The 26,780-nt window shown below is 47.3% G+C and overlaps 1 protein-coding gene across 4 annotated transcripts; it reads right to left on the bottom strand.

Moving 5' to 3' along the window:
• Positions 1 to 77: 77 nt before the first annotated feature.
• Positions 78 to 19,778, bottom strand: SYNC (syncoilin, intermediate filament protein; the record flags this gene model as incomplete). Of its 4 annotated transcripts, XM_080921478.1 has the most annotated exons (5): positions 19,338 to 19,468; positions 12,841 to 13,987; positions 4,314 to 4,438; positions 4,075 to 4,151; positions 1,489 to 1,626 (listed from the first exon to the last, which is right to left on the bottom strand). In XM_080921478.1, exons 1-5 carry the CDS (start codon positions 19,385 to 19,387, stop codon positions 1,616 to 1,618), a joined length of 1,410 nt encoding a protein of 469 aa, XP_080777604.1. In that variant the 5' UTR covers positions 19,388 to 19,468. The 4 variants fall into 4 exon arrangements, with proteins under 4 accessions (XP_080777605.1, XP_080777602.1, XP_080777604.1 ...); XM_080921479.1 differs by lacking the exons at positions 4,075 to 4,151; positions 19,338 to 19,468 and adding an exon at positions 19,639 to 19,778 and having other exon boundaries at positions 78 to 1,626; XM_080921476.1 differs by lacking the exon at positions 4,075 to 4,151 and having other exon boundaries at positions 78 to 1,626.
• Positions 19,779 to 26,780: the final 7,002 nt, after the last annotated feature.

The following is a 26,780-nucleotide window of genomic DNA, read 5'->3' as shown; positions in this document are numbered from 1 at the left end:
TCTCTGCCTTCTGGAAGTGTTTGTTTGGATGGCTGGTGTTTTCCATGGTTTTGAATAAACATAACAGACTTATAACCTCAGATAAAAGAGTTTTACTCCATTCGGGGAAATTGAAGACATTACTGGATAGAGTACACAAACTGGGTTTGGTAAAATTACATATTCTTTTGAAGTCTTCTCTAGAGACTTTACATAGGTTTCCAAGAATCTCAGAGGCAGTGTGATAGAGAACTTAAGGCATAGTTTAAATTTGAAAGACACTTGAACTGACAAATGTTTTTCATTGGAACCCCTACATTTAAAGTATAGAATTAAGAATCAGTGCCTTTATTTGACACTTGGTGATCACTGGAAAACTTAACTGCTTCTGCTTGGACTGACTAGCTGAGTTTCACCTCCGGAACCTCTTAGGATTTTTGGGAAAATGTGAATAATGAATTGTCTGGTCCAAGTCTGAAGTGTTCCTACGAGTTCTGATTATGTAAAAATTATCAAGCTGGGTATGATGGTACACACTTAATCTTAGGTTTTGTGAGAAGAGGGGGCAGGTAGATTTCCATGAGTTTGAGTCCCTCCTGAATTCTAGGACAGCCAGAGCAATACATGGTGATACTCTGGAGGGATGGGGCGTGTTTGGGTCATGCTTCATGGCGCACACCTATACTCCCAACAGTTGGAAGGTAGAGCATGATCAGAAGTTCAAGGTCATCCTGGCATACATAACAAGTTAGAAACCAGCTTAGACTACTTGAGACCTGGTCTCAAGAAAACAAGCCTGTAATTCCTTTAATCCCAGCACTCTAGAGGTAGAGGCAGACAGATCTCTGAGTTCAGGGCCAACAATGTCTAAAAAGTGAGTTCTAGGCCACCCAGGGCAATTATATATAAATGGGGTCTGGTGGTGGTGATGATGGTGGTGGTGTTTTTAATTTGACACTTTTAAGAGGATATTATGTGAGTGTAGACCTGAAGGGGAAAATGGCTTTGTGAGCTTGAGTCATTTAAAAATCGAATACCTGGGCTGGAGAGATGGCTCAGTGGTTAAGAGCACTGACTGCTCTTCCAGAGGTCCTGAGTTCAAATCCCAGCAACCACATGGTGGCTCACAGCCATCTGTAATGAGATCTGGTGCCCTCTTCTGGTGTGTCTGAAGACAGCTACGGTGTACTTATATATAATAAATGAATCTTAAAAAAAAAATCTAATACCTGTAGCACAAAAGAATTTGTTGTGGATCCATATAGCAAAAATTGGCTGCCTTTTGACCCCAACATTTTCCCTCAAATGTTCTTGGCTTGGATCAGCACAGTAATCCATAACATTCTTCACAATACTTACATCCATTACTCGGTTCTGCTGGAAGACAAGCAGCTCGTTTCCCCTTCCACAGTGCACTGAGATCAGTACCAGCAAACTACAAAGAGTCTAGATGCCAGTTGACTGGGGTTCTGCTTGCAGCCAACTTAAAATCTTTTTAGGCAAGCCAGCCAGTGTTTGTGATTTTACAGGGTGAATTGCTTGCCAGGTGCTTGGTACTCTTTATCTGGGGAAAGTCCATCCCTAGTGATCCTTTGATAAATGCTTGTTTCTGGGTTATAGATCCGACCATGCATTTCTAAATAGTCCCTGTAAGATTGAAAGAAACACAGTTAAATCTGTATGTTCTACAATCTGAAATACAATTTTATAACAATAAACTTAGGTTTTCTTAGAACAGGATAGACTGGAGAAAGATTTCTACAATGTGGTTTGTTTGATTTCATTATATAGCTTTGACTGGACTGAAGTTGACTGTAGAACAGTTTGGCCTTTAATCCCCAGAGATCCACTTGCCTCCCAAGTGTTGATTAAACTCATGTGCCACCACACATGCCTACAACATGCATTCATGGGACCAGGAATGACATTCCACTTGCAGATACGTAAGTAGCTCTTACTTGCAGAACTGAATAATGGCAGTGAGAAGCAGTGAATGGCGGTCAGAAGGCTGAGGCAGGAGAGCTTAATTCACACAAGGATCAGAGCCTGGTGTCCCTTTGTCTTCAGGTTCGAAGTTGGTTTTGGTTTTATTGTATATGCATGTGAATATACCATGTGTGCAAAGAAGCCCATGGAGGCCAGAGAAGGGCATTGGATCCCTTAAGACTGGAATTACACTCAGTTCATGTGGGTGCCGGGAGCTAAACCTGGGTCTTCTGCAAAAACCACAAGTGCTCTTAACCAGAGCCTTCTCCAGCTCCGTCAGTGTTTCTTGAGATTTTGTGCATGTTTAGTGTGTGCACCTCTGTGTCTTTGGGGGTTAGAGAAAGACCTTACACACACACACACACACATATGAGTGCCTTGCTTGCTTTTGTATGTGCTTGGTACCTGACGAAGCCAGAAAAGGGTGTCAGGTGCCCCAAAACTGGAATTATGTGTAATTGTGAGTCTCTTCTGTGGATTTGGGAAATCACACCTGGTTTATCTTAAAAAACAAGTGATCTAGTCTGCTGAGCTAGCTCTAGCTACAGTCTTTCCTTTAGCCCAAGATATCCTGGAACTCTTTATGGCCTTGAAGTCAGGTGTTCCTGCCTCCATCTCATGATGTTAAGATTCCAAGCATCCATCTACCACACCCAGTTTATTCAGTGCTGGAGCTTAAACCTGGGGCTTCATTCTTGCACATAAATTGAGCTGCATCCTAAGCTCTGATCTCTTTATATTCGTTTTTATTCTTTTTCTTACAAAAGGCATTCATCAGATGATTGTCCTCAATTGCAGGGTTATGACTCCCAAGTGATCAGTATAACTATGAAAGAAAATCTGAAAGTTTATTAAAAGGATCATTTGAAATGAATTACCAGTTGGTATACAATAAAGTATATAGACATCTTCTATTTGTTTTTCTCTTCCTGGAAGACATGCTTACTTCATGCACTCTCATCTACTGAGGTTAACCTTATGTGTGTGCGTATGGTTTGTGGTACTAGGAATTGAAGCCGAACAAGCCTATCACTGAGGCTATATTCCTCCAGCCCTTTATCCAGCCCTTTAGTTAACTTACTCTTTTACTTTTTTGAGTCAACCTCCAAGTTTAACCGGACAGGCTTTTGAATGTATGATGCTCCTGCCTCTGCTTCCTAAGTGGACTTGTGTGGTTTGGTTGAAAGATACTAGGCTCTAAACTAGTCCCAACTACTGAATGAATCCACAGCCTTTGTGTTTATTATTCCAAGAAAAAGGGGTCAGGAGAAATGGTTTAGCAGTTAAGAGGATGTCTTCTCTGGAGGACCTCAGTTTAGTTTTCTACAAACAGATTCACTCTCTGACACAGAAAGAAATGGACAAGTTTGTTAGTTTTTTTGTATGTTGACCAAGCAGTATGTTTGGGCTCTCTATCATGAGTAATTTAACCCTCTTGTTGGCCTCTTGTCATTCTGAATTTGGTAATTTGATCTGTACCAAGGAAATTTGAGTATTAATATTGGAAGGGATGTGTGTGTAAACCCTGGATTTGGGGAGTTTTGTGTGTTAGTGAATGTTTTGCTTGCATGTACATATGTGTATCACATTTGTCTGAAGTCTCTACAAAGGCCAGAAGGCATCAGATCATCCAGAGCTGGAGCTATAGTCTTATGAGTTGCTGTGTGGGTTCTGAGAGCCACTTCTGTGTCCTCAACTTAAAAGTTCTTAACTGGGCAGTGGTGGCACAACTTTAATCCTCACCCTCCAGAGGCAGGCAGATAGCCTGGATGCAAAGACAGCCGGGCTACGCAGAAAAACCTTGTCTCAAAAAAAAAAAAAAAAAAAATTGACGCTTTCCAAATCAATTATGCTTGACCTTAGGTATTTCAGAGACATATCCTTATTATTTGAAAATTTAGATGTAGCACTTGGGAGGCTAAGACCAGGAATTCTGTGTCAAATTGAAGCCCATCCTTGGCTACAAAGTGAAGCTCCATTTAAGAAGGGGCAGGTATTAGGTAGAGAGGTCCCTATAACTCAGAGTAGGGGTAGCACTCCAGAGTAAGGCATCAGTGTTAGGGAGGCAGTAACGAGCAAACACCACTATCATCTACCCACAAAGGTCACCTGGCGATTGTGTCTGGACTCCACCTGCCTGAGAAGTAGGTGCATCAGCCTGTTCCAGACTCTTGGGTACCATAGCCCTTTAAAAAGAAAGAGCTGTTTTCCATCTGTTCATGGGTGGGCACAGTTTGAATGTCATTTCCCCACATGATTTGTTTTTCTTTAAGTGAATTATCTCCTGGAACCTCCCACCATCCTCCCAGTTTTAGATTTCAGAGGTTTGCGAAGCAGAGAACACTGACTTATATGTGGACAGCTCCTCAGCAAGGCTTGTCCTCAGCCGCTCCATCTCCTTGTTCTTCTGTTGCTGAACTTGCACCCCACTGCGTAACTGCCTCTGTCTCTCCTCCATCTCCTCCAGCTGCTCCTGCACAGGATTGCCAAACATTTGTGAGCCAGACAATAAACTCCTGGTATCTACTAATACAGTGCTTGCATATTAGACTTTGTTATCATTTGGTTTTTGAGTTTTGTTTGTTCGTTTTTAACCAACAAGATCTCACTATGTATCTGGCTGGCCTGGAATGTACATAGGCCATGCTGGCCTTCAACTCTGACCTGCCTCCTCAGTACTAGGACTAAAGGCATACACACCATTGTGCCCTCTCTATCACTGAATAGCAACCTGCATCTTTAATCCTAGCACTTGGGAGGCAGAGGCAAGCCTGGTCTACAGAGTGAGTTCTAGGACAGCCGGGACTATGCAGAGAAACCTGGTCTCAAACTGTGAGAGGGGGTTGAGAACCCAGGCCTGATTCTTAGCATCCATATGATTCTTAACTAGTTCTAGGCTCCTGTTCTGAGACCCTCTCCTCACCTCTCTGGGTACCAAGAATACATGAAGTGCACACAAGACAAAGAAATACAAGAAAACATGCAGGCAAGACAAAGTGAGTAAATTCTTTTAGAATAGCTGTATTCAGGGGTTTGGTATTCTTGGTGCTTTATCAGTTGCTGACATGCCTCATAATTACTTTCTATTTTAGGAGCATAGGAAGGTATTTTTAACTTGTGGGTTGGAAGTTTTGTTTTTTTAAAAAAGGATTTATCTGTACTTCATACATTATTGAGATTCTTTAAGGTTTGAAAATCATTTTGCAACTAAAGCCAAAGGTAAACCTGAACAAAGGGACTAGAGTTATATAGATCAGGGGCAGAGCACATGCCTGATGAGCCAGCACTGGGAAATGATTAAGAAGGAGTCATGGTACACAAGCACTCTGATGGTGGAAGGTAGAGAGCCTGAAGTTCAATAAAACTAACTGTGGTGACATACTTTCCGGCCAGCTTGCACTACATAAAACACTGTATTTTTTTTAAAAAAAAAGGAAATGTGGGATAGAAACTTGTGTGTGATACTGAGGATACCAGCTGAGTATTAGTTGAGTCTTCTGGTAATAAAGGAAGGCGGTCAGCATGTCTGACTTGGCTGCTAGGGGTTTGGATCCTTGAGGATTGGGATGGGACAGCTGAGGGTGCAGCTCACCTGGCAGACTGCCTTTGTTTGCAAAGCCCTGGGTTTGACCCCCAACAGCATGAATTATGGGATATGCATTTTGGAAGTGGAGACAGAATCAGGTTCCAGGCCAGCCTGAGCTGTGTGTGACCTTGTCTCAAATGGTCTGAACATTGGGGACATTGGGTGTTAGTGTCAGTTTTGGGTATGTGCTATTAAAGGGCTTTTCTGACGAGGCAGCTTTGATGTACTGAGGCAGATAAGTCTGTGATGCTGGACACCTTTAACCAGAATTGTCAAAGATTGTGTGTTTGTGTGTGTGTGTGTGCGCGCGCGCGCACGCGTTCATGTGCCCAGCCCTGCTTTGGGGACCACAGAGATGTGGCCTTTACCATCTAAGAATGTCACATTGCTGCCCCAGTTTTAATTAAGGCACAAAAGTACATGGGTGGGGCAGTGCTGCACAGTACAGGAAGAAGGTGTGATAATGCTTCCTGTAATCGCAGAACTCTACCCAGACTCAGGGTCATCCCTCGACAGCCTAGGGTCTAACAGACCCTATCTCAAAAAGAAAGCAAACTACCACTAGGCCCATGAGAAAAACTGTCTCGAGCTAGAAGGGAAGAAGCCAAGGCTAAGAAGAACCTGTTACCGGAGGGGCTGGAGAGGTGGCTCAGTGGTTAGAGCACTAACTGCTCTTCCAGAGGCCCTGAGTTCAAATCCCAGCAACTACATGGCAGGTCACAATTATCTGTAATGAGATCTTTTAAAAAATTAGAAGGGGAAAGGGTGTTAAGAGATGGCTTGATGTTTGGGTTGGTTGGTTTGGGTTTTCGTTTTGTGGGTTTTGTTTGGTATGTTTGTGAGACAGGGTTTCTCTGTGTTCCTTATTGTCCTAGAGCTCACTCTGTAGTCCCGGGTGGCCAGAAATCCAACAGATCGACCTGCCTTTGCCTCCTGAGTGCTGGGATTTAAGGCATTCACCACCACTATCCCTTAAACACCAAGATGGTTCAATGTTTAAAGCAGGACCCACAAGCATCTGTACCTCCAGTTCCAAGGGATCTGATGCTGCCTTCTGGCTGCCTTGGTACATGAACACTCATGTAAGCAAAGCACCCATATACACAAAATTTTAAAAATCACAGTGTTCTTGCAGGGATCCAAGTTCAGTTCCCAGCCCACACCTCAGACAACTCATAATTGCTGGTAACTGCAACTCCCAAGGGTCCAATGACTGACGTCTGTGGCCATCTGCACCAAGACTTACACACTCATAATAAAAATAAAGTTAAAAACATCTAAGACTAAGACAGGTGCAGTGGTGCCTTTAATCCCAGCACTCGGGAGGCAGAGGCAGGTGAATTCAAAGCTGACCTGGTTAATCTACAAAGCCAGAAATAAAATAATAAACTCCAGGTCAGCTTCCCAGGGAAAGCTGGCTAATGCATGAGCTTGGGACTGTGGGGAAGTGGCTCACAGCGATGGTAGGTGTGTGTGGGTTATAGTAGTTTATGTCTGAGTCCCAACCAGATGTGACTGATAGCATTCTCAGAAAATCCCTCGTCCTCCCTACTATGTCACCAATTGATCACTTGTCTCAGAAATCTCTTTCCACCTATGGCCTGAGCAATGACAGGCTCTTTCAGCCCACCATCCAGGCTGCCACGAGAGATGAGGTAGCAGTGCTGAGGCCACTTCTTTTAACATTAAAACTGCAGCCATTTTGTATTCAGTCTCCATTTTGCTCATAAGGTAAAATTAAGTTCAGGTTTTCAGACTCTGCTTCCCAGAAGTAGTTATCCATACAACACTAATTTCTCCTAAAAGCTCCTAATACTACAGCTATATTATGCTCTGACATCTCAGTGCTCGGAAACTCCTGTTCACCACCTGCCCACCACCCCTCTTACCTCACTCGGGGCCAATCAGCTGAAAAGTCCGCTGATAACACTGTCTAGTTAGCAGAAATGTACGTCTGAACTTGTTTTATCCTATAAAAAATCCTGCCCTAAGAACAGGCTTGTACCACAATTAGGCTCCCAAGTTCTTTTTTGTGGCCCTGACTGATTAGTCTTGGAGTGTGCCTTCAATAAATTCTTGCTCAACTGAAATCAGTGTTCATATGGTTTGTGTGGTGATTCCTGAATCTCAACTACAGAAGCTGATAATCCCAGAAGCTACAGGCAGTAGGATCAGGAGCTCCAGACTAGCCTGAATACAGACCAAATCTTTGCTTTAAAAAAAAAAAAACAAACTTAGCTGGTGTCAGTGATGCTAGTGGCACACCCTTTGATCCCAGCACTCAGGAGGCAGAGGCAGACAGATCTCTGAGTTTGAGGCCAGCCTGGTCCACAGAGTGGGTTCTAGAATGACCAGGGATACACAGGTACACAGAGGAACCTTGTCTACAAAAGAAAAATGTATACAGAAGCAAGTGGCTCTTTGAGAGTTAGAGGTCAACCTGATCTACATAGTTTGGGTTAGTCGGGTATAGAGAGAAAGCCTGGCTCAAAGAGTAAAGAGTATATAGGTATATAACTAGCTTGTTCTATGCAACCCTATGGAGTGCCTATCGATCCCATTTTTTAAAAAAATAATATGAATTCATCTCACCTCAGTGTATATATGTGCACGATGTGCATGCAGTGTCTAGGGAGGTCATGGATCCCACAGAGCTGGAGTTAACTGGAATGTTGCGGGATATTTGATCACACTGTGAACCCTAAGATTGTGTTAAATACTGGGAAAAAAAAACCTGTTTGTAGTTGTGATGTGGTTCAACTCTTAGCACACACCTGGCTGACATAACTTAACTGTGAATCTTTAATCCCAAAAGATGAAGACAAAGTTGGCTTGTGGAAAGAAGCAGCCATGTTTGAAAGTGATAGCTATTTGAATAGTAGAAACAGTGACGAATCAAAGAAAGAACTTGACAGAATTAGTGAGACAGGGTCCACCCAACTCTTCTGAGGAGAGGGAAGAGAGACTACTTAAGAGAACAATGCAGAGACAGAGAAGGAGACAATTTTACCAGTACAATTATACCCGGGTTGCAGAGAGAACAAGCTAGACACAGGTGAAGACAGGATGAGCCAGAGAAGGAGGAGTCAGAAGATTAGAACAGATTGACAGACTTAGTTTGGGGCTAAGCAGAGCAAGTCAATCAGAAGCCAAGAGAAGCCAGATTGAATCAGTCGGCTTAGAGAAGATTTGAGCCAGAGCAGCTGATGTGAACCAGCCAGCCACTGTTCAGAAACAACTAGAAAGGGTGCGCTTATTCAGCAGTAAGTCTCGGAGACTGAACACATTCTGGGCCTAGATTAGATTGTACAGAGGCTAGAAGCTTCCAGGACTAGGCCTAGGTTAGCAGATGGAGGAAGTAAGCCTCCCAGAAGGCATTTACTACGGACAAATAAAAAGTCTTTACACAGGGAGGTGTAACCTGCCCTATGTCTCTACAGGGAATGACCTCTGCAAGAGCAGCAGCTCTCTCAGCCACCAGACATCTCTCCAATCCCAGAAGGTCCATTTCCTCTGCTTCTTGGCCTCTTGGTTAAAATCAGGTATGAGCCCACTTCACCTGTGAGGGAGCAGAGCCAGGATTTGCCTTGGCTCCAAGCTCACATTCCTCATTGCCCTGCTACTTTCCTTACACAGACTCTTGTGGCCTCTCTGTGAAACCTGAGAAGGCCAAACTGAAGTGCCCTGGCACCCTGCAGTTAGAGACCAGACAGCATCCAGCGCAGTCCCAGGAAGACATTTACACGTTCTAAATAGACATTTACCAAAACAAAAGCATGAATGTGAGGGGGAGGGGGAGGCTTGCTGGAAAATTGGAGGGCTTGGCAGAGGTTGGGGAAAGAAGATTGGGAAGGATGGCTGTAATCAGAATATACATGTATGAAATCGTCAAGAGTTTTTTTTTAGTGTACTTGGAGTGGAGGGGGAAGGATCTGTGACTAAAGACTTGGGCAGGGAAGAGGGCTCAGCAGTTGAATACTTGGTACAAATGCATGAAGTCATAAGTTCAAATCCCCAGAAGTTTCATAATAAGTTCATATATGACCACACACAGGTCCCAATGCTGGGGGCAGAGAGGGGTAGACCAGCAACTGGGATTGCTTCATGCTGTTTGAGACCTCTCACAGGTATAAAGCCAAGAGTGACAGAGCAAGACACTCAATCAGCATGTACAGCCACGCATGGCTACACACAGGCACACACACACACACAAAGAAATCCTTACCATAAAATCACATCTTCCACTCCAGCCCTGCCTGTCCACTCATTCCTTATGGTTCAGCCGTACTGAGCTCACTTTCTGGCTCTCGGATGAGCTGTCCCCTCTGCCTGGAACACTTTTACCTAACCGGTCCGTGAAGTCATTCTAGGCCCAACCAAAACACTTTGTGGGGGCTAAGAGCATGCTCAGGCCTCCGCTCCGGAACTGTGGAGCTCTGGACCAACAGCTTCTCTGTCTCCCCCTCTCCTTGTACCTTTCAAACATTTCATACCCTGCAGAGGTATAAAGTAAACCGAACACTGTAGAGAACTTGCTAGTACATGTTAGCTGTTGTTAATCCTCTGCGGCCCCGTCGTTTCCCTAGGCAGGAATGAGCACATACAGGGGCTAATTCTTCAGATGCTTCTGGGCTTAGCTCATTGAAGCATGTTCATTGAGTCTAAGACATTCATATTTATCCATCTCAAATCAAGCAACTTCTTTTTCCCTCTTCTTTCTTCCTCCCCCCACCCTCGTCTTGGAGTTCGATATGCAGACCAGGCTGACCTTGAATTCAGAGATCCACCTGCCATTGCATCCTGAATGCTGGACACACTCCACCACGTCAGGCCTCTTCTCTTTTTGCGTGTGCCGTGCCGGATGTGCATGCTAAGCACGCACCCCAGCACTGAGCTACATTCTCCACTCAGGAAGCTTCCTTAACCTCAACGGTGTTGGATTTTATGAAAATGTTCGTTTTGTCTGGCATCCCTCCCAGACTGTAAACTCCGAGAACACCAATACCTCATCCCTGACTACTTCCTGTCTTTTCTTGCCAGCACCTTAGCCTCCATTATACTAGACCTGCAGAAACTGTGAATGGAAGGATGGTGAAGGTGGCAGTCTCCACAAATAGACTTTGAAGAGTGCAGGGGCAACCTAAGAAGCTCGGAGCCGCCTTGAGAAGTCACCATTAGGAAACACGGTGAGTCACCATTTGGGAACCCTTTCAGAAACAAAGACCTTAGATAGGCATGGTGACATGTCTTGAAACCTCAGCACTCAGGGGGCTACGGCAGAAGGACCAAGAGTTTAAGGCAGTCTACATTCAACAGTGAGAGTCTGTCGCAAAAACAGCAACGTGGAGCTCTGTGCATGGTCTTTGCAGAGGACCTGAATTCGACTGATTCCCAGGAGGCAGCTCTCTGCCGCCTCTGAGTGCAGCTTCTGTGAATCCAATGCAATTCCATGTGCACTCACCCAAATGACCAAAAATAAAACCTGAAACCAGCGGTTGCTGGTGCACGCCTTTAATCTCAGCACTCAAGATCCTGAGTTCAAGGCCAGCCTGGTGTACAGAGCTAAAGGACAGCCAAGGTCACACAAAGAAACTCTGTCTCAAAAAAATAAATAAATAAAATAAAATAATTTTTAAAAATCATAAGGCTGGAGAGATGGCTCGGCAGTTAAAAGCACTGACTGCTCTTCCAGAGGTCCTGAGTTCAAATCCCAGCAACCACATGGTGGCTCACAACTGCCTGGAATGGGATCAGGCATACACGCAGGCAGAACACTGTATACATAATAAATAAATCTAAAAACAATGTATCTTTTTTAAAAATCATAAATGCTATAATAAGATTCTCAACAAAATGAACGCAGCCATTTTCAAGGCTTCTATTGAGGGAAGACAGACAACTTTAAATTTATCCAAGGAAATCTGTTTTGAACACCAAAAATCCCAAATTTAGACACGCCTATATGTGATACTCCCAGAGAAGGGTGAGTTAAAGGCCTGCCTGAGGTAGACAGAGGTAGCAGGAACTTCTGGTCACACATAACTCTGAGGCCGATCCAAGCCACTTAAGACCCTGTCTGCAAATAAAACAAACTGAGGCTATAAAAGGCCACACATGAAAGTTTTCCCAGTGTGCCTAGCACTTAACATTTGCCTGCTGTGTCCCCTACGCTGCTGGCAGGGACTAGGAGATACGTAAAGATAGCCCCTGCCTTCTGCACACCCAGCCTGCAGCGGCACACAAATGTTTATTCGCTCGGTATTTATGTCTTACCGTTCTAAAATGGGGTTAGAACTGGCTCACACTTAATCAGAAATAACTCGAATACAAGGGTTAAGGCGCCGTGCACAAAAATGGAAAATGGTGAGAGATTCCATCCCAGATCCCACACAGCTGGATCTGAGGACCAGTGTGCCCAGTAGAGTGCAGAATGAGTGCACTGGGCTGCTCTAATTCTCCATAGCCAAACATAAGTCACTGTTCCGTTAAAATCTAAATAGGAAGAAGGGAAACACTTAGGGCTGGCCAGGCCCGTTTCACCCTGGTAGCATAGGCATGTAATCCCAGCTACATGGGAGGCCAAAGCAGGAAGATCTCAAATTTAGGTCCTGCCCGAGCTACTGAGTGAGTTCAAGACTAGCCTAGACAATTTAGGCACTGTCTCAAGTTAAAGGAGGATTATGGGTAAAGCTATGGAGAAGTTGACTAGCCTGTGTAAAGCCCTAGGCTCAGTTTCCAGAACCCACAAACTGCACACACACACACACACACACATACACACACACAGGGGGAGGGTGGATATGTAAACGAAGACTAAAAAGACCTGTCAAATCCTAACCCTGGCCTAACCAAATGAACTTGGTTGGGGGTGGATTTGGAGGAATGGAGGAAGGGGAGGCTGTGGTCAGGATATATTGTATGAAAGAATAAATAATAATAATAATAATGAGTGGGCCCCCAAAACAGGTTTTTCTCTAATGCTGGATGGTAAGTAGCCCCTACCTCTAAAGACATTATTAGACCTATCTGGGTGGGTGTGGGGGGGGGCCACCTTTAGTCCCAACACTCAGGAAGCAGAAGCAGGTGGATCTGGGAGCTTGAGGCCAGCCTGGTCTACATCAGACTTCCCTTGAGCTAAAAGATGTCACTTCTGCTGATGTGGTAGCACACACCTATGGTCCCAGCACCCCGAAGGCTTGAGGCAGGAAGGTCTCGAGTTTCTCAAGCTCTCCTGGCCAACCGGAACTACACAATAATAACGCTGCCCCTTGCGCAGCCAGTGGGCCTACCCTGTACTGTTGAACCTCTTCATCGCGCTTTTGCTTCACGAGCGTGATCTGGTCCTCCAGGTTCCTGTTCTGAAGTTGGAGCTGCCGGGCCTCTGCTTCCAGGGGTCTCAGAGCCTCCCTCATCTCCTGGATCTCTGCCTGCGTCTCCTGCAGAGCTATGGTCCCGGCCTCTTTCCTTTCCAGGAGCCGGAGCAGCTGAGGCTCATACTCTTCCTCCAGGCCCTGGCGGCTTTCTGCCATGAGGTTTTCAAACTGTGTCGACAGCCGTCGGCTCTCCTGGAGAAAGTGCCCGTCGCTCTGGGTCGGGGGTGCTTCTAGCTGTTGCTGCAACTGCTCCTTCTGCTTCTGGTAGGCATCTCGGAGCTGGGTCAGTTCTCCAGAGAGCTGGGCTGCCCGGGTGGTCAGCGCTTCCCTGCAATCGGCAAACTGAGCCACGTCCTGCTGATGGCACTCCAGCTGGTACTGGTAAGCCACGCATTCCTTGGTCACCTTGAATAGCTTCTGCTTTACCATCCGGATCTCCTCCCTGAGCCCATCCCTCTCCAGCTCTGCCTGTGCGTGCAGCTTGTAGGCAGCCAGGATGTCCTGGTGGACTTGCTGTACCTCCTGCAGGGCTGGTTCCCGGAGCAGCACCAGCTCGTGGATGAGCTGGTCCCTCTCCTCTTCCAGCTGGGACACGGCCTGTACGCACTGCTGGAAACGGTCTTCCAGTAGCTCCAGGTCCTCCACGCTGAGCTTCTCCTCTGTGCTGGCCGTCGGGTGAGCTGGAAGGCTTTCCTCCGGGGTCACCATTTCTCCCTCACAAGCAGCTGGGCTCTCTGCTGGCTCCGCAGGCTGCTCTGAAAACTGTACCTCATCTGGCCTTCCAGGTTCCTCCACAAAGGGTGTCTCCTCTGGACTCGCAGACTCTTCCAGGTCCAGGGCCTCATCTGGCTGCCTCGACTCGTCGATGTACAGTGTCTGCTCTGGCTTCTCAGACTCTTCCTCATAAAAACTCTCTTCAAAGTCCCCCGATGCCCCCAGATAGAGAATGTCCTCTAGGTTCACAGTCCCCTCCAAAGACAGAGTGGCCTCTGGGTTGAAGGTCTTGGCCTCCTTCGGGGATTCCGAGTCCTGAAGAGGAAAACTGGCCTCTGTGTGTGTGTCCCTGCAAGAGAGATGTTGGGCTGTGAACGAGCAGCCTGTGCCCCACTAGTGTGTCAACAGGGCCTCTACCTCAGGGTTAGCGGCAGAAGGTTCTCCTTACCTAACTCACAGTGGTTTGAATATGCTTGGCCCTTGGGAAGTGGCCTTATTGGAGGAGGTGTGACCATGAGGAGGAAGTGTGTCACTGTAGGGGTTGGTGGGCTTTGAGGTCTCCTATGCTCAAGCCTGACCCAGTGTGGAAGAGACCCTTCTCCTGGCTGCCTTTGAATCAAAAATGTAGAACTCTCAGCTTCTCCTGCTCCGTACCTGCCTGGATATTGCAGGCTTCCCAGCCATGACTATGGGCTATGAACCTGTAAGCCAACCCCAGTTAATTTTCCTTTGTAAGAGTTGCCATGGTCACGGTATCTCTTCACAGCAATGAAACCCTAAGACACTACTCCCCTCACCAGTCTGCCTCTTCCCCACGCACACCCCAGCATCACTGGCTGGTCTCTGCTATGAGACCCAGCTCGGTATTCCACGTCCAAGGGCAACTAGGAACACATAGAGAAACTGTCCCCTCCCAAAAAAAATGACAAGGAAAAACAGCCTTTCTTTCCTGTATGCTTGTAATCCCAACACCTGGGAGGCTGAGGAAGGGGGTCAGTCAGAAATGCAAGGCCATCTTCAGCTACTTAGTGAGTTGGAGGCCACCCTGGTTTCATAAGAATCTGCCACTCCCCCCCCCCCAAAATGGGATTCAGTGAATGGCTCAGCAGATACAGGTACTTGCCACCAAATCTGATAAACTGAGTTCAGTCCCTGGCTTCCAAATGGAGAGAACCGATTTCCACAAGTTGTCCCAGGAGTGTACACACACACACACACACACTAAATAAGTGAGTGGGAATTAAAGGGGCAAGGGTGGGGCTAGAGAGACGACTTAGTGCTAACAGCTAAAGAGGGCTGGCTGCTCCTGCAAAGGACCAGAGTTCAGTTCCCAGCACAACCCCCTGCAACTCCAGTTCAGGGGGGATGACACCCTTTTCTGGTCCTATGCATTCCTCCCTGCATACATGCCAAATACAAAGTTTAAAGAGTGAATATAAAAGCAAATAAAAGCAAAAACAAAAAGACAACCCCCAAAACAAACAAACGCAATGGGCTTTGAAGATGGATCAGCCAAGTACAATGCCTGTTTTCTACACACAAGCATGAGAAACTGGGTGTTGGTCCCACAGCCTTGTGAAAACCCAGATGCTGTGGTAAGGCCTCAACACTGGAAGCCTCGCACTGAGTATTAGACAGGAGAACCCTGTGGAGAGCATTTTTGGCACCTCTGAACAGTTGATAGCGGAGTAATATTAATATTATCCCAGGACATCTTGGGGCTAGCCAAGGCAGGAATCTGGCTTCTGTGCTACGCCCTGTTAGCACATTTACATCTGTAGCCCTAGGCAGGGCTCACAAGAATGGGGCTATAGGGAAGTACAACTACATCTGAAGTTTGGGGCAGGGCTTTTAAGAATGTGGACATTCATATTTGAAGCTCCAGGCAGTATCCTTAAGAATGTAGCTCCAGACAGGGCAGATTCAGCGGATATAGGCTCAGCACTCTCTTTGTCTTTTGAGACCCCCCTTTTTGTCCCTGATCTTTTCACCTGACCTCCAGTAAAATGTTTACAGGATTTTTGGTTGTTATCTCGATTGATCCCAGTCTCAGAACCCACGTTACCTTTTTGCATGTAATTAAAATGATTTAAAAAGAAGACAAATAAAACCAAGGTTCGCTTTGGCCAGGAGGTTTAAGTCCAGCCTAAGTCTTGCTGCAACTTTAACTACCTTGTCTCTTTTCTTTCAATCCTCCCTCCAGCTCTGGGAGACCCCTGTTGTTTTTCTGAGCTGGTCTCGGACAGAACCCTGGAGAGTTGGTGTAGCTTAACTGGTGAGCTCCAGACCCAGTGAGGGATCCTATGAGGAACCAGTACATCCTCTGGCCTGCACACACATGTGCACACACACACGTGCAAACGCACGAACACACATAGTAATAGCCAAGGGTGTAGCTCAGTTGGTAGAATGCCCATGGAACATGTAGGGTACCTTGACTTTGATTCCTAATACTACATAAAACCCACTGTGGTAGCGCATGTCTAGTCCTACAACCACAACACTTAGGAGGTAGAAGCAGGAGAATCAGAAGTTCAAGGTCATCCTTCAGCATAGAGAGTTCACAATCAGCCTGGACACTCACATATGTATGTGCGCACACACACACATATATGCATATGGACTCCGAACACTAATGTTGAGAATTTTTCTGAATAGCTTTCCTCCCTTATTCACTGGGGAAGGGTCTCTCAATCAAACCCAGAGCTCATCAATAGGGCTAATCTTCCCAGACAGCTTGTCCTGAGGACAAGGCCCTCCTTCTAGGGCCGAAACTACAGGTGGTCTGCCTCATCCAACCAGTATTGAGCCAGATTCCCCAGCTTCATGAGAACTATAATTTGGGGGCAGCTGAGCTTGAGGTACCCCCAAAACACCAGATGAAGCTACTCAAACCTGCTTCCTCTCTGATGCATGCCTTTAATCCCATGGAGAAGCAAGGGGCTTCCTGTAGGTTCTAAGCCAGTCTGATCTACATGGCAAGTTCCAGGCCAGCCAGGGCAACAGAGTGAGACCTTGAGTTCAGGTTTAACCGCAGCTCAGCTGCCCACAGACTATGTGCTCCACGTCCGGCCGGTTAGCAAGAATTCCCTGCTCCATTTAGCCACCCTCCCTCCAAACTGACCTTTACCACAGGAAGTCTCTAGTCCTGTCCAGCCCTCTCCATCCCAGTGTTAGGGCCTCGTCCATACCATGGTTTGTTGACTCTGTTGTATCGACCTTTTCTGGTTGGTTGGTTAGTTGGTTGGTTTGTATTGTTATCTTTTTGAGACAGGGTTTCTCTGTGTGACCACTCTGTAGATCCGCCTGCCTCTGCCTCCCAAGTGCTGGGTTTAAAGGCTTCCTCCACCATGGCTTGGCTGTACTGCTTTCTAACAAGCCTCCTTGCCTCTCTGCAGCTAAGTCTAGCCCTAGTTTGCTGTTTACAACATGGTTGCCCCGTGGCATAGTTTATATGTATGGATGTTTTGCCTGCATACATGTCGTGCATCACTTATATTCCTGCTGCCCTCAAAGGTTAAAAGAAGGCATCAGGTCCCCTGGAGTTATGAATGGCTGTGAGACACCACGTGGGTGCTGGGAACCCAGTCTTAGGTCCTCCGCAAGAACCACAAGTGCCCTTATCAAGGGATCCATCTCTCCAATCCCAGGTCTGGAACTCGTAACAATCCTCCTGCCTCAGCCTCCCAAGTGCTGCGATTACAGGCACAAGCCATCCATGCCCAGCTCTCAGAATCTCAGAGATGTGGCCCTAACATAACAGTTTTTAGCCTCAGCTCACATTCCTCTTGCCACCTGCCCAGTGCCTGGCAACCCAGAGCATGTGGCAACTTTTCACACCTCCTACTCTGAGCCCACACTATCTAAAGGAGGGAACTGGAAAATGCAGCTTCCTGAATACCAATCTGCCTAAAAACACCAACCGGAGCTACCAGAGAAGGTAAAATCGCGGGCACCGGGAAGGAGTAACTGCTTGCTGGAGCTCTGCTCTGCCTGAGTCCCTGCTTTCTCTCTGTACCGTTTCTGTCTTGAAATGACTTAACCTCTCTTCTAAGCACTTACACGAATACTCCCTTGTAGGCTGCTCATCAATGCAGGGGTCAGCAAGCCAAAGGGCAAAGAGCAGAAGGTTGGCCTCTCACCTGAGGCTCTGTAAGTGAAGGGAGCCTGGAGACCACAGTTCCCAGCCCTTTTAGCACAAGCCAAAAAGACTCTTTGAAGCATCATATCCGGAACGTCTTTCTAGGGTCGGAGTTGAGACTGAGGGGCAGAGCCCTCGCCTAGCATACAGGAAGTGCTAGGTTCATTTCCCAGCCAGAAAAAGTCATCTATGGCAGGGCAGTGGTGGCACCTGTCTTTAATCCTAGCCCTTGGGAAACCAGGTGGATTTCAGTGAGTTATAGGCCAGCCTGGTCTACATAGTGAGTTCCAGGACAGTCAGGGCTAAAACAAATATTTTTTTTGTTTTACTTAACAAATGTCTAAACATCCTCCAACTCCATCTACTTGGTACCTTATCCCAAACAATACCCACTGTGTCTTCATGGTGTTCTGAACGCACCTCCCTTCAGCAGTAGTGACTTTGGGTTATGAAGGGACGTTTGTCCGCAGGTGAGAGTGAGCGTCCTGAGGATGGGGCTACTTGTGGGACCCTTGGAAGGCAAGAAAAAGCCAACTGAACACCCAGGGCAAATGTGCCCAAGGTCAAGTGTATAGAACCCAGGCCTCCTGACTTCCAGGCTGCCACACCAGCCTGGGTACCAGAGGTTGTCCTCAGCTAACTAACTGCCTTTACTGAGCTGACGAAGAAGCAGGAGGCCAAGCAAGAGAGGGACAGTGCCCAGCTGGGGCCCCTGACCTCAAGGCTCCTGCCACTGTCTCTGTCCCAGAGGACTTGGACAACTCCTTCATCAGACTGACTTGGACCTTGGACGATTCCAGCTTATTAGTATGTGTGTGGGGAATACAGGCAAAATGTGTTAAGACTCAGCTTAGCTTTGTCTTCTCATATGACAACAGGGGGTACCAGGAAGTATTCCCATAATCTGATACACTGGGAAGTCCCTGGGCCACAATGTGACCTGGGACAAAAAACGACTCCGAAGTCCCCAGTGATAAAGTTACAGTGTGGACAGCTGTTGGGCTCAGCCAGGGCCCAGTGCTAGGCCAGGAGAACAACCCATCTCTAGGCCTCCACCCTGAGCCACGCCAGGGAGAACAAGCTGACTGAACAGACTCAACTTCAAGCTGGCAGGTGCCCAACCCTGCGTCAAGTGGCTCAAATGCAGTGATTTCTCAAATGGTTTCTCCCTAGTCCCACTAACAAGTGAGTGAGTAACCACGGGAAAAATAAGACTTAAATAAAAAATTTAAAAAAAAAAAAAAGAAAGAAAAAAAAAAAAAACAACACAAACCAAACTTAATACTCTTCGGCTAGTTAGGTCAAGTACATTTTGACAGGTTGCTAGCCTGAAAGGATTAATCATGCTCAGTTTGTGTAAGGAGTAACACAAACCACCGGAGGTGTCAGGTCCCCAAGCCAGGGCCTCCCATCTCCCTTCCCCCGTGGCTCCGCCCCGTGCCACACCCGGGCAGGACCACTACCCACAGCCAAGGGAAAGGGGCCGCGGGTCCGGGATGGGAGTCCACCCAGTACCCCCGGTCCTACCGGGCGGCGAACGGGCCCTGGAGGATCCTACCTCGCGGCCCGGGCGCCGTCCCCGCCGCGCAGGGGTTCTGGGCTGGCCATGACTGCGCGACCCCGGGCTCGCCCGGAGCGTTATTAATAGCCAACGCCGTCGGCGATTGTGCCGGTGCGGGCGCCCGCCGCACAGCCAGCTGCAGCGGACACCAGATCCGGGCGGCCCGGGCAGGACGCGCCCACTTGGCCGGAGGATCGCCCGCGGGAGGAGGGCGCGGGCCCCTGCGGCCCTGGGGGCGGGGAGAGGGTGGGAGGGGGTGGGGTGGGATGAGGGGGCGGCCCAGCGGCACTTCGCGAACCTTCCTTCCATCTCTCCACCTTCCCTTCTGGCCCTGGTTGCATGGTGAGGAGAGGAGGGGGTTTTCGGTCCCAGGGGAGCAGCCTCCGAGTTCAGTAGAGGCGGGAGGAAGGTTTACTGATGGGGTACCCAGAGGGACCCAGCGCCCCTCGTGCCGGCGCCTTGCGATCTCCACCCGCGCAAGGGCTTGGAGCTGGGCCATCCTCTTGGTGGCCGGCAGCTGTCCTGAGGGGGTGGGGCAGGGCGTCTGCTGGAGAAGGGGGGGGTGGTGTTAACCGCCACACCCTATGCGTCTGGGGACAGCTGGGGGCCTCGGCTGAGGAAGAACTGCAGAAAGGCTTAAGGCAGTAAAGTTGAGTCTATGATTCAAGTCTCTTCCCCTCGCCCTTGGAGGTTTCTTGGGATCTTCTAAGAGCTCCACTTGTCGATCCTGCGCAGCTACTTCTGTCGAATTTCAAGGCATGCACCCACCCCTATGTCTTTGGCTCTCCGGTGTCCGACTTAGACTTCCACACGGAAGGCACTTCCCCCCCTCTCCCCCCGGGAAGAGCTGCTTGGGCCCCTTCCCAGACCTGGGCCCCCGACATTCTTGCTCTGATTATTTTTTTTCCACTTAGTCCCCGTGTCAGGGAGGAGAGCTTTGATTCAATTGCAGAAGAATGCTATGCACCCAGCGGCCAGGGCCAGAAAGCTGGACACCGTTTAATCATACACCCTTAGAGCATCCTAGGACTGATGATGCTCCTGTGTTGTTGACTGGGTGGCTCTCGCCTTGTGATCCATGTGCTCTTGGCTGGGAACATCTGGTGAAGGCTCTGTGTGTGCAGCAGAAGATGGGTCTAGGGTTGTATCCCCAGTGTGACTTCATTCCTGCCCCAGGTAGACGTGAGCAGGGTGATGGTGCCAGGTGTGAGTGTCCTGGGTGCTAGGGGATGGGTGCTGGCTGCAGCAACTACCTAGCAGGTGTATAACCACGTGTGAGTGGGACTGTGAGTCTGACTGTGAGCCAGTGTGGCAGCTGAGAGGTAGGGGTAGGTGTGTGACTTTGTGCTCTCTGGGAGTGCCGCCTGTGGCTGTGCATTTGCATAGTTTTTTTTTTTTTTTTTTTTTTTTTTTTTTTTTTTTTTTTTTTGGTAGACTGCAAAGGGAGGAAGCGAAAAGCCCAGAGCAACCCAATATACCCATGTAAGGTCTATGGAAGAAGAGATTTGGAGGCAGCTGGTCATTTTCTGACTTACCCCTGAAATATTCCAGGGGAGGATGTTGGCAGGGCCTCTGGCTGCTTGCTGGACAGCTGTTGCCAGTCTGAAGGAAGGGAGCAAGGGCAAGGCCTGCCAGTCTGCTGTTTACTCAAGGTGCTAGGCAACAGGCAGCAAGGGTGGTAATCAAGGGGACTGCTCTTCCCTTCCAGTCCCCTTGTCCAGGAGTGGCAAGGGTGTCCCCAAGCTGTATCCTTAACTTCTAGCAGTGCCCACTAAACTCTTTATTGTGTAAAACTGAATCCCTACTAAGTCCCTGAAGCTTCTTCAAGCGTGGATCTTTGTCCTTGCTGCTAGGTCTAGAACACCGTCTTCAGATTCATCTGTCCTGAGCTCAGTTCCCATGTCTTCTCTATAGATAAGCATCTCTCATGAGATCCATCTCCTTACTTTTCTTTGGCACAGCAGGTTGCACAGTAGGAAACGTTAGGGTTTATGTGGGGCTAGAACAATTGTCCCTCGATTAGGAGTGGGGGCTCGTAGGACTCATATTTGGAACTCACAACTACCTGTGACTAGTTCCAGAGAGATCCCCTCACACATAGACACACAGACATAAATAAAAATAAATCTCAAGCCGGGTGTGGTAGCCATTAATCCTAGCACTAGGGAGGGAGAGGCAAGCAGATCTCTGAATCGAGGCCAGTCTGGTCTACAGAGTGAGTTCCAGGGCTATGCAGAGAAACCCTGTCTAGAGAGAAGGAAGGAAGGAAAGAAAGAAATTTCAAACAAACAACTCAATAGTGTTCATTTTTGTCTTGTTTTGTTTGCCCTTGTTTGTTTTCTGGTTTTATTTTTCAAGACAATGCCTGTGTAGCCTTGGCTATCCTGTAGATCAGGCTGTCCTCAAACTCAGAGATCTGCCTGCCTCTGCTTCCCCAGTGCTGGGATTAAAGCCGCGCACCACCACCTGGTAATATCATTCATTTGTAATTCCTAACTTTTCTGCTTCCTCCACTACAACGGCAGGTCCACAGGGGAAGGCACTGTGTGACGTACTCAGTACTGTGTTCTCAGAAGCTAACAACAGGCCTGGCATGTGATAGAAATCTCTGTTAGGGGACTGGAGAGATGGCTCAGTGGTTAAGAGCACTAACTGCTCTTCCAGAGGTCCTCAGTTCAAATCCCAGCAACCACATGGTGGCTCACAACCATCTGTAATGGGATCTGGTGCCCTCTTCTGGTGTGTCTGAGGACAGCAACAGTGTACTCATATACATAAAATAAATAAATATTTTTTAAAAAAAGAAAAAAAATCTCTGTTAGATGGTCTCAGTATAAGGACACTTTGCTGAGCCAGCCTAGCTTCTGAATTTAATTCTGGAACCTATGTAAAGGTGGAAGAAGGGAACCAACTCCACACAAGTGGCACACATGCTGTGGTGCTCTTACACACATGTGATGCACACACATGATAATAAAAACTCACAGATATTCATTGAGTGGAGGAAGGACAAGAAGGACAGATGATGCTGTTAAGATCAATTTAGGCAACATATCATTCCAGCTGAAGTATTCAGGATCATACTTCCCACCACCGCAGAGTTCTAGTGGACCATGGCAGACACACACACACACATCCAGATTGCATCCATCCAGGGGGCATTCTGAGAGCAAGGTCACGGGACTCAGTCCCTTGGCACACATTGACGTTTGGCCTGTGCTGAGTCTGTATCAGAACAAATGGCTTTATTGGCCCAGGTCTGCAAGAAGTTCACTGTGTAAAAGATGCCAGAACTTTCACCTGGAAATGCTAGCTTGCATGGCGGTAGCCATAGACACTAACGTCATAGGGTAGTCTGGTCCTGGAAAGATAAAAAGAGGACTTTCTGAGTCAGACACAGGGTCCTTTCAAAAATAAATGCATCCACAAAGCCGAACCCAAGAACACAGCCATTCTCTGCCCAACTGTCATTCCGTCTCTCGGGAGCCCTACTTGTCGAGGAGCTGATTCCTGCCAAAGTCTCACTGAGGGCTTTCTGCCCTCAGCTGTGGATACACGGCAGGATAAGAAAGGGGGGGCTGGGCAGTGGTGATGCAGGGTGCATGCCTTGAATCCCAGCACTCTGGAGGCTGAGGCAGGTGGATCTCTGTTAGTTCAAAGTCAGCCTGGTCTACAGAGTGAGTTCCAGAATAGTCCCACACTCCCCTAGCCATTCTGAAAACTGAACCCAGGGCCTGGCACGTGTCTGGTGGCACTCCACCACTGAGTTATAGCTGGAACCCGAGGTGAGTCTATTTATCAGGCTGTTGTCCCACAGTGAGGCCCTTCTGGGCAAGGATCACAGTCCTCTACCAAAGGCTACAGCTAGTGTGTGTGTGTGTGTGTCCTCCATGGATTCGCCTATCATTAGCTTTCCTGATCAGACCACCTGTCCTTAACTCCTCTGGCTCAGTGTCGCAAGGCTGCAGAGCCTGGGGACTTGTGTATCCCTGCATATGCCCTGTAAACAGTCCTTTCACAAACACTTCTACAGCAAAGACTTCAAGTGCGCCTCTTTACTGCTAAAACCCCAAGACAAGAACTGTATTCCAGGAAGCCCTGGCCACAGAGGTTGAGGGGCACCAAACACCCAAATGAGAAGAATGGGAAGAGAGATATTTACCTGAGTGATAGCAACATAGACTAGATATGATGCATAGCTGTGAAAAAAAATATACATATGTATGTGAATGTGAATATATATATATATATATATATATATATATATATATATATATATATATTGACTCGATGCCAAGACCTAGAGTTCAATTCTTTCTTTAATTATTTATTTTTATTTTATGTTCAGTGGTGTTTTCGGTATTTTGTCTGCATGTATGTCTTTCTAAAGATTTGTTAATTAATTAAATGAATTTATTCATTTATTATATACAAGTACACTGTAGCTGTACCAGAAGAGGGCACCAGATCCCATTACATGTGGTTGCTGGGAATTGAACTCAGGACCTCTGGAAGAGCAGTCAGTGCTCTTGACCACAGAACCATCTCTCTAACCCCTTGAATTCAATTCTCAGGAAAGAAAAAAACAAAAGGAAGATGGGATTGGGATTTAGCTCAGTAGTAGAGCAGTTGCCTAGAAAAAAAGCAAACAGCTGGAGAGATTGCTCAGAGGTTAAGAGCACTGACTGCTCTTCTAGAGGTCCTGAGTTCAATTCCCAGCACTGTGAGGCCCTAAAGATACAGAAATGGCTGAAGTCAGACTCAAGGACTTTCCAGTCATCCCAAGGCTGTTAGATCTGGCCTGTGCCTGACAAATAAAAATAATGACCCAGAGTAATTCTCAGAAAAACCACAGAATATACTGACTGATAGCCACCTGGCCCTCTAGAAAGCCCTAGATAGAGTCCTGAGGCATGTCATAGTTAGCTCATCACCCAATCTAAGAAACAAAACAAGAACGAAACCCCACAGAATTTGCTGGCTGACAGCCACAAGGTCTCATGGAAAAGACCCAAATATGCATCATCATCAGCCTAAACCCCCTGATCCAATGAATCCAAAGGTCACTGTAACCCACCCATGGTGTTGCTGAAATCTGCCCTCAGAACTATATAAAAATTGTGTACTTTGAAACCTCGGGGTCATCTCTGTCCCACTTGCAGAGCGACCCCAGTATACTGGACTTATCAATTAAACCTCTTGCCTAATGCATTGGTCTCAGTCTATCTGTGTCTCTGTGGGAGTGGACACCCTAATCATTGGGCCATGCAGGTCCAACAGCACCCACATGGTGGCTCACAACCATCTGTAATGGGATCTGATGCCCTCTTCTGGTGTGTCTGAAAACAGCTACAGTGTACTTATATAAATAAAATAAATCTTTAAAAAAAAAAAAAAAGCAAAGCAAAGAGAAAGACCTAGAGAGAGGAACAGAAGAGAAGAGGAGGTTAAAGGAGAGGAGCTGAAGAGATGGCTCAGCAGTAGGAGCATCTGCAGCTGTCTTAGAGGACAGAGTTCAGTTCTTAACATAGCTCAGATATTTCATAACCACCTGTCACCCCACCTCCAAGGATTCTGACATTCCCTTTTGACCTCTATGTGCACCCACATGTGATATACTTTGACTTGTTTGCTTGTTTGTTTTGAGAAAGGGTTTCTCTATGTAGCTCTGGCTATCTTGGAACTCACTCTGTAGACCAGGCTGGCCTTGAACTCACAGAGATCTACCTGCCTCTGCCTTCTGAGTGCTGGGATTAAAGGTGTGTGCCACCTCCCAGCACACAGATGGCATACATCCACACAGACTTTCAGGGTCCTCTAGAGTCACAGAACTTATGGGTAGTTTCTATATAGTAAGAGAATTTGTTGGTGACTTACAGTCTGTAGTCCAACTTCCCAACAATGGTCAGCAGCAGCTGTGAATGGAAGTCCAAGGATCTAGCAGTTGCTCAGTCCCACAAGGCAAGCAGGTAGAGAGAGCCTTCCTTCTTCCAATGTCCTTTTGTAGGTCTCCAATAGAAGGTGTGGCCCAGATTAAAGGTGTGTACCACCATACCTGGATCTGGGACTTGCTTTGTTCCAGATGACCTTGAACTCAGAATTCTCCTTGCCTTAGTGTCCAGGGATTCATAGCTACTATGCCTCAAGATCTCCATGCCAAGATCCAAGTCAGAAACTTGAATCTCCCAGCCTCAAGATCAGGATCACAAGTGGACCTTCCAATTCTGGATTGTGGTTCATTCCAGATATAGTCAAGTTGACAGCTAGGAACAGCCACTAAAGACGTGTATATAGATTCATATTTGAATGCTTGATTTCAGTTGGTGGAACTGTTTGGGAAGGATTGGAAGATCTGGCCTTGTCAGTGGAGGTGGGCTTCAAGGCTTCATCATCCAACATCAGGAAACATCAAAGCCCACACGGTTGCCGGTCATCTCTCAGCTTTGTGGTTGCTGTGTTAATGTGAGCTCTCAGGTACTGTTCCATGGTTACAGATGATTATAGACTAGCCCTCTGGAGCTATAAGCAAACCTCTAATTAAACGCTTTATTTTTTTGGTAAATCACCTTGGTCATGGTGTCTCTTCATGGTAATAGGACAGTAACTAAGACCTATCTATATACATAAATAAAATTAAAGAAAAAGGAAGAGAGACATGAGCATTCTTACTCGGTCTTGGATCCGTAGGGTCCTGAGCCCTGGACGATGGGAGAAACGGGACTGATTGCCACAGTGGTGACCTAGGAAGTGGGAAGCCCTAGAGAGCAGCCTGGGAGACATTAGCAACTGTCCCCACCTATACTGTAGTAATTATGAGAGCAATATTCCTTAGGCCCTGGCTCTCTGAGAGTAAAATGTACCTTCAACATCCTCTTCAGAGAACTGTTGTGATTGGATGAGGGGTTCAGTCAGGAGCTGGTGTCATGAAGGTGCTCTGTAAACCCCATCACTTAACCCAAGGGGAAGCCATTCAGCTTAGTTTCCCTGTACTCACGTCACTCTGAAACTGTCCCAAGGTGGAAGAAAAATGGGTCTGAGATGCCCTGCAGGACTTTCCGGGTCACCTTGTCTTGAAGCAGGACATGAATCCAGGCTTCAGAAGCGCGAGGCTAGATTGGGCCTGACACAGTTCTGTATTCCCTGGGAGGTCATGGGAAAGTTCCTCCACTCATAGGCTCTGGTCGCCACAGAACTGGGCAACCCATCTCCTAGCACAGGTTTATTGCACAAATGAACTCAAAAAGTGTTTTGTCAAGGGCCCAAGTATTTTAGCTACCACTGTCTATTTGAAAACTTTGAAACCCTCAGCAATGGAACATGCCTCCCCGCAACCCCCACCTCCCACACTCAGGAGGCAGGGGGATCTCTGTGAATTCTGGCATGGTCTCCACAAGAAGTACTAGGCAGCCAAGGCTACATAGAGAAACCTTGCTTCAAAAA

This window comes from Micromys minutus (assembly GCF_963924665.1).
Source record: "Micromys minutus genome assembly, chromosome: 9".
Classification (NCBI taxonomy): domain Eukaryota; kingdom Metazoa; phylum Chordata; class Mammalia; order Rodentia; family Muridae; genus Micromys; species Micromys minutus.
The sequence above is the reverse complement of the archived record's forward strand: the minus strand, read 5'-3'. Positions and strand labels throughout refer to the sequence as shown.